Consider the following 13,407-nt stretch of genomic DNA (forward strand, 5'->3'; position numbering starts at 1 on the left):
TGGCGAAAATCTCTAGGTTGCGCACCCGAAACTAACGAAACCGTGGCGCCTGCCTAACTACACCTCAACCGAAAAGAAAAGAAAGCAAGCACAAAATGAGATGATGCACCGGAAGCAGTCAGCATCTGGCTAATGCTGTGGGGACACGGCACAGAGGACAAATCACGTGTCCAAGGAGCCTAACGCCTACGTCTCACGGGGGCCGGGGACCAGGTTCTCCGTCTTTCTTTTTCATTGCTTACGTTAGACTTATGTTGCCAGCTAGGAAAAGCGGAAGGTGCAGTGGTTTGGGGGGGGGTGCACCTCGAGGTGGCCTTGGGTGTCACTCGGAGCACCCCACCTCTCCCGACACACGTCCACACCCACCCGGCGCTCAGAAAAGAAGTCAGAGAGGTGTCAAGCAGACTCAGATTGGGGACTTCTCTTGCTGAAGCCCTACGCCTGTTCACCCTCCAGAGCCAGTGGGAGACTCCTCGAGAGCGGCTTTATGGAGCCGGGCAAGGGAAGGGACGATGCCAGACGGCACCCACACAGGGACTGTTCCAGCCCCTTCCTCCCTGTCCGGCCCCACCCCCACCGAGGCCCCTCGAGCCCTTCCGCGGGACCTCACACATGGCACAGCTACATAAATACAAAAACCAAACCAACAAAAACTCCAGGGCATTTAAGAAAATGGCCTCCCCTCCCTCAGGTCTCTGGTGAAATGTCCCCTTTGGTATTTATATCGACACTCTTCTGTGACACAAAGGCTGGCTGCCACATCATCGGCCTAATCCATGCTTTCAGCTGACAGCACACCTTTTGAAAACCACGGTCACCCAAGTGATGCCCTGTCCTACTGGGTGGTCCCGGCTGGCCAGATTTCCACGAAGCCATCAGGAGATGTCTGGGGACTGAGGGTGACGCGGAATTCTCTTCAGAAGGTTAATCATTCTTCTGAAGCCTTTCGTGCTCAAACGACTTTCATACAAGTCCTCCCTACCTGTCACCGTGTCATTAAAAAAACAACCAAAAGGAGTCTGACTCATGGTCCTTTGTCCCAGTGTTGTTACTGAGCCCAAAGAAGCTTTCAACATCAAACCGAGGCAGACAAATCTCCACAGAGGAGATGCTATCACTAACTTTAACATCATAAAGTCAGAGAAATAAAACAGGCGCGGCGAGCTTTTTTCTTCTTAACTAACAAAAAATGTCAAAGTTTCTGTTACGGGCAAAAACTCCTAAAACTGACGGTGACATCATTTGTCCTCTCCTTTGTCCCTGCCCTGCTTTCTCCCAGGGTTTGCCCACCCAAGGGCGGATGGTACCAAACAGCGTCAATAGCTGAGGAGAATCAGTTCAGGACCCCCAGCAAAAAACGACGACGACAACGACAAAAAACAAAACCAACCAAGCAAAAATCAAACAAAACAAGAAATCTTTTCATTCAATGCAGTTAAGTATGATGCAGGTACTAACCCAGACCAAAGTCTATAAAATTTCATTGTATAGAATTGGGCGCCTGGGTGGCTCAGTCGGTTCAGCGTCCGACTTCGGCTCAGGTCATGATCTCGCGGTTTGTGAGTTCGAGCCCCGCGTCGGGCTCTGTGCTGACAGCTCAGAGCCCGGAGCCTGCCTCAGATTCTGTGTCTCCCTCTCTCTCTGCCCCTCCCCTGCTCAAACTCTGTCCTCGCTGTCTCTCCAAAATAAACGTTAAAAAATAAAATAAAATTTCACTGTCCCTAAACCTGAGGAAAAACGATTAGCACGGGTTAGTAAAAACAAACAAACAAAAAAATCAAACTAAATGAGAACCGTTCAGAAAGTAGTCAAGGAGGGATTAAATGCCAAGGCCTCTTCACGCCGTCTGATTTCCAGGACTACGGTCAACCCCACGAGGCTGGCCCGGACTCACTTTCCACTCTACACGGCTGAAAGCAAATCCTACAGCCTGAAGTGCTTCCCCGTGTTTGTTAAGCTCGCTTTCCAAACCCTTGGGTCCACACGACATTGAAAAGTTTGCATTTTCCTTCAAAGACAGTGTCTGCCTTCTAGCATCCCTCATTCTAACTTAGGGCGACGGATTTTAACGCCCAACCCAAGACACCCTGAAGAGAGAAAGGTAGGTTATCGATACTTATTCGGGGATGGACGGGGTCTGATGAACGGTGACTAACGTCTTTATAGCTGGTTGCCAACTGGCCGCCTGTATACCACAAGCTCTTGCCTAACAGCCTCTTCCAAGCTTCCGCTTTTCAGTCGGGCGCCCTTGCTGGGCGGAAGGCCACGGCTTCACCAGGCTTGGAGAGCCAAGATGCGGGCTCACACGTACCCAGGTTCTCTCCTCCCCACACGTCCATCATCATGTCGTACTTCCCCAGTTCTTCAAAATAGAGCTTGTCCATCACGAATAGCCCTCCAGCAATCATAGGGGTTCTGAAAAAGGCAGAGAGGGTGGAAGGGAAGAGAGGGAGAGGTCAAAGGTCAAGGACAGCACTCCTGCATTCTACCGCCAAGGTCAGGTCTATAAGGTGAGCTTAAAAACGAAGCCACAGCCGTTCCCCAGTCGGGGCTCAGGATGCTGTCGCTGTTTGTCCGCTGCTGACTTCAAATGCTTCCCACCTGCCCTGCTCAGACGCTCCCACAGCGCAAGGGGCCAGACCCGGTCCCCTACGAGAGAGTGACCACTGAAGCCGGGGGCACTCACTGACAGGTGGCCTTTCCGTGCCTCTGTTTCCTTAGAAGATTACAAAGAACAATACTTATAAGCTCTCAGGAGATTCTGCAAGCGACCCAATAATATCAGCTGCCCTTACCCTGGAGCTGGTTCCTCATGTTAGATGCGACCCATCACCTCTGTGTCTCCTGGTCAGCCTGAGAGGCAGTTAACTGAGCCCCTACTTCCTTCCCAGTAGATGCCCTGAGAACTCAATGTCAAGTGCTGGCAGGAAGAGGAAGAGCTTAACTGAGTGTCTAGAAAACACGGGGCCTGGGGTCTCACCTGTGAGGGGCACCCCAAAGGATGCCCGGCACTTACTTTATGGGGGCGACCGGGTTCCCCTGGCGGGATCTTCTCTGCTCGGGCGTCATGTAATCCCATTTGAATACCAAGTTCCAGTCAAAACCTGCCGGCCACAGAGAAGACACAAAACACAAGGCGCCGATAAGTATGAACTGTGCTTCTGCACCTCCGTCCCTCACGGCTTAGACGCATTTGTATTTGATGTTTGGACTGGACTCAATGAAACCACACACAGCAAAAACAAACAAACAAACAAACAAACAAAAAAACAAAAAAAAAACAAAAAAACAAAAAAACAAAAAAAACAAAAAAAACAAAAAAAACACAAACAAACAAGAAAAGAGCGTGACCACGAAGGCCGCAGCAGGAGGGAGAGGGCGCCCGGGGGACCTGGGCGGGAGACCGGCAGGGAAGGCGCATGCTGGAGAGGCTCCCTCTGAACAGAAAACGCGGGTCAGGCTTTCCTAGGATGAAAATGCCTGAGGGTAACGGACCCAGGGAGAGAAGGGGGGTCCGTGTGGAGACACCCTGCACACCCGAGGGCTGTAGGGAGGCGAGAGAAAAAAGAGGGACAAAGTCAAATCTGCCACCGGGCCTCCAACACTGTCCTGGGGCAAAAGAAGAACCCAGGGGAGGGGACAAGATGACAGGGTCCCTGGGCCTGCAACCTGGGATCCTCTCAGCGTCTCCTGGCTGCAACCAAACCGTATTGTGGGGGGGGGGGGGGCCAGAGGGACCACTTTTTGACGAAAATATGCCAAATACTTCCTTTGGCTGCCAGCGCAGCGGGCAGCAAGCTGCAATTTCTGAGAAATAACGGCCGCCGTCCCAAGTCACTTCTAGAAGCCACAGGCTGCTTGGGACAGCCGAGCGCAGGCCCGGTACCTGCCCGTGGTTTCTGATGTTTGTATTGCCATGTCTCGCCCTTACTCAAAAGGCACCCCGCACCGAGCCGTGGGTGCCCGCACACCCCACCCGCTGATGCTCCAGAGATGCACGAGGAGACCACTTCTTGGTGACAGGGGGCTCACGATACTGCGTTTCCAAGGGTCTGGCAGCTGAACCTAATTACTCCAGGGCCATCTGTCCTTCAGCTCTGTGCCATGGGGCCTGGGCCAGCAGGGACCGTGCAAGGCCTAGGTTCGGATCTCTCTTCGGGGTGCTCTGAGGTCAAGGTCTGGCTGTCCCGCCAGCCCCCACGTCTGCAGCCTGAACAGGGCAGGGTGGGAGGCGTGAGCCGGGGGTCTCCTGGGCTAGCACGGCACACCAGATGGCCCCTCCAGAGGCACGGGACCACAAAGGCCCCCCCGCTGGTACCGCCGAGTGCCACAGGCTAGCAAAGAAGAGGCGAGTGGCTGGGGGGGCCAGGTGGCAGAGACGGGAGCCCAGGGAGGAAACTGAGGCAGGCCCCACACTGGCTTTCCCGAAGAGCCCAGCGCTCCCCGAGGCCTGCCTCAACCAGGGAAACGACAAACGTCCTGCCTGTGTGATCAGCAGACAACGCAGAGGCCCCAGCGGGCCAGGTGACTTTAACACCGCCCGCTGCTTGCGAATGTTCACTCTTATTTTATTAATTTGGTCCAAACAGACAAACTATGTTAGGTTTTGAGAACGTGCTAAAAGTGCCGTCCTTGATTTTTTTTCCCCCTAAAGGGCTCCTGGAGTAAACCTGCTGCTTCTTCTTCTTGCGACCCCGGCAGGAGGCCTGAGCCCCGCCCCGCAGAGCATCTGGGTCCCTGCACTGGCTCTCACACAGGAAGCTGCTCTGGGAGCGAGAGAGCCCATCAAATCTCAGCTCTTGCAAGTCCTCGGGGACGAAGACATTCTGAAGACCGGCGCTTTCTTGGTAACTAAGGATCTGTCCCCTTTAAAGCGGCCAAACCGTCTCGCCGTTTGCGGAGAATCGTTTTTGAACTCCGTGTCTCCTGATGCGCGTAGAGCCCTCCCACGGCGACGGCCCCGCTGCCGATGGCTCGGGACGGGGGACCTGCCTGGCCACATCACGGACCTCGTGCCGGCGAGGCTCATCCCTTCGCTGCCCGCGACACTAGCACCCCGCTTCTCAGACGGGCACGCGGAGGAGCAGAGGTCAGCTGGCAGGTGAGGCCAAGAGCCAGAGTCACCCGGACCGCCCCGGCATTCTGTTTCCTGAGGCTGCGCCTGGTTTGAGAGTTTCACGGTCTTCTTTTCTCCGTGGCAGGCCATCAGTGGCTCCCGTGTCTGTCTGCAACAGTCCGTCCTCGTGGCACCCACTCAAGGTGTTGGAAGACGGGCAAAGCGACCCCTAGGTTCACACAGAGCAACTGGGGTGCCGCTGGGCAGGTAGAAAAGACTTCGTGGACCGTAGGTGGGAAGGGTCAAGAGCGAAGACATTACACAGGCAGAAGGCACAGGCTCTGATGTCTCTTTCAGCTGCTTTGAGCGGTCTCAGCTGACCTCCTGGCTCTCAGCCGGGCTCCGAGAGGCGTGACCGCCAACCGGCCGAGGTTCAGAGCACAGAGCATTTATGACCGGGCGGTGGCAGAGCCCTGTGTCACCAGCCACCCCTTGCCCCACCCCCACCCCACAGTCCCAGGGACAGAAGAACACTAGTAAGAGCCGCGTGTCACATGACCAGTCCCTTCGAGGGGCCAGTGTGATCCCTACGCTGCCATCAGCACCATGGAGCCCTGCATGAGACCGGCGGGTCCTCAGGCAAGGTCCAGGAGCCCGTGGGGGTCCACAGACCCTTCTGGGGGTCTACCACGTCAAAACCGCGTTTGTATTTACATGAGACCTTATGTAAGTGCCTCTTTCAGGCTCACTCTTTCAAAAGCCCATGATGGAACTTTCCAGAAGCTGTAGGACGTACGAGATCAGCACTCTGATGGACAACTGGATGTATATTTGCATCGCCTCGTGTTTTAACAAGTTCTCGGCTTGAATTTCTAACCCAGCAAATGCCGATACATACAGCCAGCACGGTATAGTCGCACAGGGGTTCTCTGGGGCCTGTGATAATTTCTGGGAACGTCAAGAGCACGAGAAAAGTCACCAACGGGGCCCCAAGGGGGCTGGGTGTGACAGAACACATCCGGAGGCTATGAGGATCAACAGGAAGCTGGTGTGGCCACTTACACTCGAGGTGACCCGAAAGTGAAGCAGGATGTGAATGGTCGGCGGGGGGCAGGTGGGGTGAAGGGGGGGGACCTGCAACCAAGCCACGCGAAGGGGTAAAATCAGCAGGACTTGGTGATGAGTGGGCTTGGGTGGTCAGCGGGAATTGGGGATGACCCAGGTGACCCGGGCGGCAGGGCAGGTGACCTGGATGGCTCTGCCACCAGGGAGAGGTGCCACCAGGGACAGGCTGTCGCTGTCAGAGGAGCTGGCGTCACAGGGGAGGCAAAGCCAGGCCCGATGCTGAGCTCTGACGCTCACCGCACACGGCCTGTCAGCTCTGGCGGAGCCTCATCCCAGACTCCGACCTGGGAAGGCTTAATCTTCCGATTAAAAATGACACCAGTCGTGTGTACTGAGCCACACGTGTCATAACAGCCACAGAAGGCCAACGAGATAAGAGAAGAACAGGAAACACAGGAAGTCCTCTAAGGGAAATAAGGCTATTTTTCGCTCTCTTTAGGAGATCCCACTTGTCGAGCACAGAGACACCCTTTGCTCGCGGTGCGTGCACCGGCAGCGTGAAAGCTGCTGTCACTGTCACTCAAGACGCTGAGAAGGAGCAGCGATCAGACGCCACACAGACAGCAAGAGCGAGGCGGGGGGGTGGGGACCAGGAGCCGCGCTTACCGCCTTTCAGGTCAGCGGATGCCCCCACGTACTGAAAGTTGTCCATATTGATGACGTCGATGATGGGGGACACGACCCGAGTCCTGTCCTGAAACACAAATGAACAAAAGACAGGAGTAGGTATCACAAACAGAACAAGGGATCCCACCCCACAAAAGGCAGGCATTCGTGGCAGGCAGTTTCAGTGAAACCCACCGCCTGCCATCGCTAACCACGCTGTGCTCCAGGGGACCTTGGGGCCCCCCCATCCAACGCGCACGCCCTGCCATCAGCCGTCCCGTGGACGGGCCCTATTCTGTGCCGGGCAAGGTCGAGGGTGAGCGGGCAGAGAGAACCACTCCCTGAGAGGAGGCAGCCGTGGGCACGGGGTGCCTTAGGCGTCTGCTGCCCCCGCTGGAGGCAGGGACCGCACCAGGGTCCCCAGCGTGCTCTTCCGTTTTCCCAAATGTCAAAACGCCGACCACGGGGCTGCTTTCGTCCTGACAGAATCTAAGCTCAGCTGCACTGAAACATCAGAACTGTGAGCCGCGGCCTTGGGAGTGGACTCCTGGCCGAGACACCCACACGGCAAGGCAAGGGCATGAGCAGAGTTACCAAGTATTATTCCGGCAGAACGGAAGCCAACTCGGCTAGAGAATTCCAGACTCTATGCAGGTCTTACCTGTGATTTCTATCAAACAAGAACATTTTTTCCCTTAGACGGAGGCATTTCTTTATGCCGCGGTTATTATTCTGGTAAGAGTTTGTGAACATAAGGCCTTTTAACCTTCCTGCCCTCTTTCAAACGAGATGCTTGATGCTGGGGAGAGGCGCTGCCCCGCGCGGCTAGTTAACGGAAGAGGAAGTGCTGTCCTCCAGCCATTTACAGAACCCGTGTTAACCAGAGGAAAGACTTCGAAAAACAAATTGGTAACAGGATCAGCGGAGCTAAGAGCCTAATACATCAGAGGAACACGTAAAAGAACAGTATAAAGTTCTGACATCACCCAGGAGCGAGTTTACGGGACACAAAACCCCGTGCGCCGAGAAGGGAGAATCAAGTCTTCCCTTGCCTGGCTCGGTCCAGACCTGGGGATGGGCACCAAATAGCGTAATTTGCTCTCCTTCTCAGTCCACTTCTTTTGTTTTGACTTCTTTTTTTTTTTTTAAGTTTATTTTGAGAGAGAGAGAGAGAGAGAGAGCGTGAGCAAGAGAGGGGCAGAGCGAGAAGGAGAGAGAGAGAATCCCAAGCAGGCTCTGAACTGTCAGTGCAGAGCTCAACACGGGGCTCGAACCCACAAACCGTGAGATCGCGACCCGAGCCGAAATCCAGTCAAACGCTCAACTGGTTGAGCCCCCCAGGCGCCCCTTGACCTCTTCTGATAGGACTGGAATTGGTGAGAGTTGCAATTTTCCACTCCTTCTGTCCTTACTTGAGGAGAGAGTATTTGAAAGAATTCTGACAGTTTGATGGCAGAAGCCTGCGGTCTCCACACACGCTAATATCTTGGCTGTGGCCGTGTCCTCTGCGACCAGGGAGGAGTCGGGTTGTGTGAGAACGGGCCTGGAGAGGACGGGATTCCAGAGGGTTCTTCTCTCGGCTAGGTGCATGTATAGGTGTAAGAGGGCTCAGTGAGAGGGGATGCAGCAGAAACTGCTTTGCAACCCTGGCTGTGTCTCCTGCATGAATTTTGGATGTGTTATTAAACACGTTAACCCCCAGGTTCCTCGTGCGGCAGACGGGGTCAATACGTAATTTATCTAACACATAGTTAGCGTTCGGTGAACAGTCCCGAATATCGTAGTATCACTAATAACTGGGACACGGAGTCAAGATCATCAATACCGTCATAACATCATCATCGCTGGTAGCTTGTGGTTACTGAGTATTTCATGATTCAGTGCCCCTCAGCTACCCGTGTCACGTGTGACTCGTAAAAGGCCTCACTTGTTCGTTTCCGATTTCTCCAGTACTTCCGTTAGGTTCGCTTTATCACCCCAAAGAAACCCTTTCTCAGTACGGAGAAAAGTCAGGAAAGCAAGCAAAAGGCAAGCGAAATGACAAAAGGCCGAAGGTAATACCAGCGATGGCGTTTCTAGCGACAGAGGTACACAAATTGCGCCCCGGGGCTCCCTGACAGCCTCTAATGGTCAACTGTGTGCTCACGGGCACCCCGTTCCGCCACGAGCCGGCAGGCTGGGCTCGTTGGCGAGCGGCATGGCTGGAGGTGGCCAGCCTGCCCTCCCGGCCCTCTGGAGGCAGCGATGGCATCAGCCGCTCCGAGTGCACTTGCTGGACGCCGGGCGCTGTCCTCAGCGCTCGGCCCCTCCTGAGCTCAGAGAGAAGGCAGACCCTCCTAAGAGCAAAGGGACCGCGGGAAACTGATCAGGCTCTCGCCAGCCTCCGCCGCTCCTCGCCTCCGACTCATCAAAGTGATTTTCTCTCCAGTGATAAGATTCCTACGGTGAACGGAATACTCTTGGAGCGGTCGTGCCAGAGGCACGTTCCCCCCCCTCCCCCTTCCAGCACGCGGGAGGAGCCCAGCACGAGCCCCGGGCCTCACCTCAGCCACCCTCTCCAGGAGGGGCTCCAGCCAGTGCTCGTTGCACTCACAGTGGCTGTCCAGGAACGTCAGGACCTTGGCCTGGGCCGCGTCGGCCCCCCGGACCCGTGAGCGCATCAGGCCTGCGGAAGTGATTTCAAAAGCGCATCAGAGTATCTGAGAAAAAGGCAACAAAACAGCACGTACAGCATTGACATCCCCCCGCCGCCCCCCACGGCTCCGTGGCCCTCTTGCCGGGCACAGTCTAGTGCAGAGTTGGGGGGCAGGATCAATCCTGCCCTGTGGTTACCCAGACAGGCTTCTGTCAGGATCTCCGTTCCTAAGTTCATTGGAGGACGAGGAAGGCAACTTTCTTAGAACGACTGCCCTCTGAGTCAGGCCCTTAAGAACCTGAAGTCTCCTTTATCAAGCAACTGAAACGTGGAATTTTTCCGACGACCTTCTTCTGACGCAGCAACAGTTTTCTCCTTAACTGGGGCAAGGGAGGTGTTACTCAGACACCTCCAGGCGCTGGTGGTACCAATTTTAATGGCTAAGGGTGCTGCAAATATCTTTGCCTGTCCAAGACCTACCACAGCCAAAGGACATCGGTGGCAAATCCTGGCTGACCGGGTTTCCCAGAAAATGAGTTCCACGACAGGTCAAATTTCCACAGTTTACGTGCTGTGGTCTGCTAATAATATGGATCTTTTACTATCACACCAAGTCTTATCACAAGTCGTATCTCTGTCACTGGATGACGCGGTCATAAATGGCTTTAGCTGTGTATGCCGGGCTTTCCGCAGTGTCCCCTGTCATGATTACCCGTGGTTGTGCATTTCACAATTTCAGGTACCTGTGGTCAACTGAGGTCCGGAAGCCAGGGGATCCTCCTTCTGACATATCATCAGAAGGTCAGCAGTAGCCTAACGTTATGTCACAAGTCTGTGTCATCCCCCTCCCTTCATCTTATCATGGGGGCATTTTATCACCTCACATCATCACAAGAAGGGTGAGGACGGAACGATAAGATATTTTGAGAGAGAGAGACCACATTCATGTAACTTTTATACAGTATAGTTATAAATGTTCTATTTTATTATTAGTTATTATGGTTTATCTCTTACTCTGCCTAATTTATAACTTACACCTTGCTGGAGATACGCACGTATAGGGAAAAAGTTTATTCAGGGTCCCTTACTATCCGTGGTTTTAGGCGTCCACTGGGGGGTCTTGGAACGTATTCCTGTGGATAAGGGGGCACAACTGTATATGAAGATGATGTGACTATTCATGACCCGTGAGGACAGTGTTTTCAAGTTCCTTTATACGGAGTAGTCAAAATGGGTTTTCAATGATTCTTCTAGATCTGCATGCTATGGGAGGGGGAAAAAAGATAAAGGCTTCTAGTTTTGGTAATTGCAAAGTCGAGAGTCTTAGCTTGTATTAGACAAACTCTTGCTCAGAGAAGAGTTATAAACTCTGACCAAAAGAGAAAAAGCAAGAATCGGAAAGGGCCAGACAGCAGTGAGAAGCAGGCAGAAACTGGAGGGGATTCAATCCCTGAAAGGAGAAAAATCACAGGGAGTGAAGCCCAGGGGTGTGTAGTGTTTCTCCCGAGGTTACGCTACAACCCGCTGCAACACAGCCTGTTTGGCTGGAGGTGTCAGAGGACAGAGTTCAGGGTTTCGAGAGGGGCTAGAGACTGAAAGGAGGAGATCCCGGAAAGGAGGTTCGTTCGTCCCAAATCTGGAGATAACCTCCTCATAAATCCTCGGCTGACTCCTGAACTTCAGGCACAAGGGAGACCCCGCGGAGTCCGTGAAAAGAAACAATCAGAAGGCAGAGAGAACTGAGATTTCAGCCGGTAACCACCACGGGACACACAGTTTGGCACAGGGCTCCCACCAAGTTAGAAGGGCTGGGTCATCTTTGAGGCTCCCCAGCCGATTCTAATAAGCAGCCAGATGAAGTCACTGGCACATTAAAATCCCCGCTAAACAAACCGAAGGCTGTTCCTTCGCTGCCATAATATTTCACGCAACTGATTTTCTCTGACATCTAGTAGCATTACGAAGCACCTGCATAGATGTTCAAGTACATGGGAGACATACATGCACACACGGACACCCAAGCACACACATACATTCCCGTGTGTGCTTTTTCTCACTCAGCACCACCGGCTTCATTTGCTTACAGGTTTCCTTCCCACACTCTGTCTTCCCACAGCGGCCCCTCCCCCTCCCTTTCCAGAACAAAGCATCAGCTCACGTTCTTACCCAAGTGAACATCCTAACTTAAAGCACTCAGAGGCACTGATGTCTAAGGTTAAACTCTGACAAGGCCAGCAAGTGATCTGTCAGTTATAAAATGCCACCATGAAAAATAATTTCTTTCTTTTCCTCCTCTTCTTCTTTTTTCTTTCTTTCTTTCTTTCTTTTTTTTTTCCTCCTTGTGCTAGCAGGCACTTTGGGTTTCAGTTCAAAAAGTTATCATGCAGTTTGTTTGGGGGCACATGTAATGCAAGATTTCGGTTTGACCTCAAGGTTTTGGCTTATTCTAAGCTTGGGAGATAGATGCAAGTCCAGCAAATAGAGCTTCCCAAGGGCAGGGCTGATGCCACTGTTTACGTATCTTGAACCTGAGGAACGATGATCTTGGTTGGTTAAAACATGGTGCTGATGGCACTGTCCTAATAGGCTCAATCACTTTATCGCTGATGAAATTCCTGCTAAGAAAAGCTGCCCGGATTGGCTCTGACCGGGCTGCACGGGAACCGGAAGGAAGAGTATATACACTGATCAGAGAATACAATCACCACTCCGGGATCACCGGAGTCATCCTCAAATAACTAAGATGGCATGTTTTAAAGCTGTGCCGTCTTCCTACCCTGAAGGATTTCTCTGGACCATGGAGGAGCCTAGAATCCAGCCACCAAGCCCTTCAAACAGCATCGATACACTGGATGTTAATTGCGTTGTGGTTTTAGCTTCCTTTCCGGACGCTTCAAAGTAATACTTCCCCCCCCCTCCCCCACCTCCACCCTTTGGAGTCTCTCTCCTAACTGCCAATAAAGTGGGCTCGATAAGCCCAGCTCCGGCAGACAAGACTGACCGCAGGTTTTGCGGCTGGCCTTTGCAAAATCCAATAAGCATGTAATTGCAGCAACATCTCCCTTTTTGGGATGGTTCACCTTCAGCAGGCTGTCAAACTTGAATCCGTTATTTTATCAGATGCCGGGAGCCTGGCGTCACCAAACTTCTCATTGCTAAATCTTTGTTTTCCTTCTAAACTCTGGTACTCCAGGGACTGATAAGACTTCCTGGGTTGTGAAGGGAAGAGAGACGCCAATTTTCTAAATACATAAATAAAAATGTGATTTGAACTCCTGCCCTAGTATACAAACAATTTCAATTAAGCTTTGAATGTCCTCCCTCGGCTTTGCTGGGAGAGGCTCCCAAGAGGCTCCCGTAGAGTGAGAGAGACACACACACACACACACACACACACACACGAAGACTAGAAAGTTAATTGTTCTTTTAGCTGAAACGTTTCGGGCTCAGGAAAAGTCAGAATTCAACTGTCTTGGTAATTGAATTAAGAAAAAGAGTTTTTAAAAAAAAAAAGAAAAAGAAAAAGAGTCTTACCTTCTCGCCGATCATTTCTGAGAACCCGCACCTTCTCAATTTTCCCCAAGAGAGCCCCGTCCTCAGCTAGGGAAAGAGAGAAGCAGAGAATTTGGAACCTCGTTTGCAAGGGCTCTGTATTCAAGTATTGTGATTCCCAGTCATCGGTGGGCGGATCTCCTGGGGCATCAAAGAGGCACCTGTTTCTTTACATGGCCCAGATTTCTTTCTGACCTTTTCGGGCACTAAGGAAGGCCGGCGCCTAGGAGAAGGGCCAGGCAAGGGGCAGGAATCCGTCTTGGTACTTACGGTCATTGCTGTAGTCATCCACCAAGATGATCTCTTTTATGAGGTGGGGCGGGCTTTTCTTAAGCACGCTGAGGAAACAGAAAGACAAAGGTTGGGGCGCCTGGGTGGCTCAGTCGGTGAAACTTCTGACGTTGGCTCAGGTCATGATCTCACGGTTCGTGAG

The 13,407-nt window shown here is 52.8% G+C and overlaps 1 protein-coding gene across 3 annotated transcripts in view; it reads right to left on the reverse strand.

The window, feature by feature from the left end:
• The window catches only part of GALNT2 (polypeptide N-acetylgalactosaminyltransferase 2), a 193,696-nt gene that overhangs the window by 24,087 nt on the left and 156,202 nt on the right, over positions 1 to 13,407 (reverse strand). For all 3 annotated transcript variants that reach the window (XM_023240434.2, XM_045039959.1, XM_006937791.5), the window contains exons 5-10: positions 13,245 to 13,312; positions 12,957 to 13,022; positions 9,331 to 9,452; positions 6,788 to 6,875; positions 3,017 to 3,104; positions 2,312 to 2,415 (exon numbers count right to left, since the gene is read on the reverse strand). In XM_023240434.2, coding sequence (XP_023096202.1) covers positions 2,312 to 2,415; positions 3,017 to 3,104; positions 6,788 to 6,875; positions 9,331 to 9,452; positions 12,957 to 13,022; positions 13,245 to 13,312 — 536 coding nt within the window. The remainder of the gene's footprint in view (positions 1 to 2,311; positions 2,416 to 3,016; positions 3,105 to 6,787; positions 6,876 to 9,330; positions 9,453 to 12,956; positions 13,023 to 13,244; positions 13,313 to 13,407) is intronic.

Source organism: Felis catus, chromosome D2, assembly GCF_018350175.1.
Source record: "Felis catus isolate Fca126 chromosome D2, F.catus_Fca126_mat1.0, whole genome shotgun sequence".
NCBI classification, from domain to species: domain Eukaryota; kingdom Metazoa; phylum Chordata; class Mammalia; order Carnivora; family Felidae; genus Felis; species Felis catus.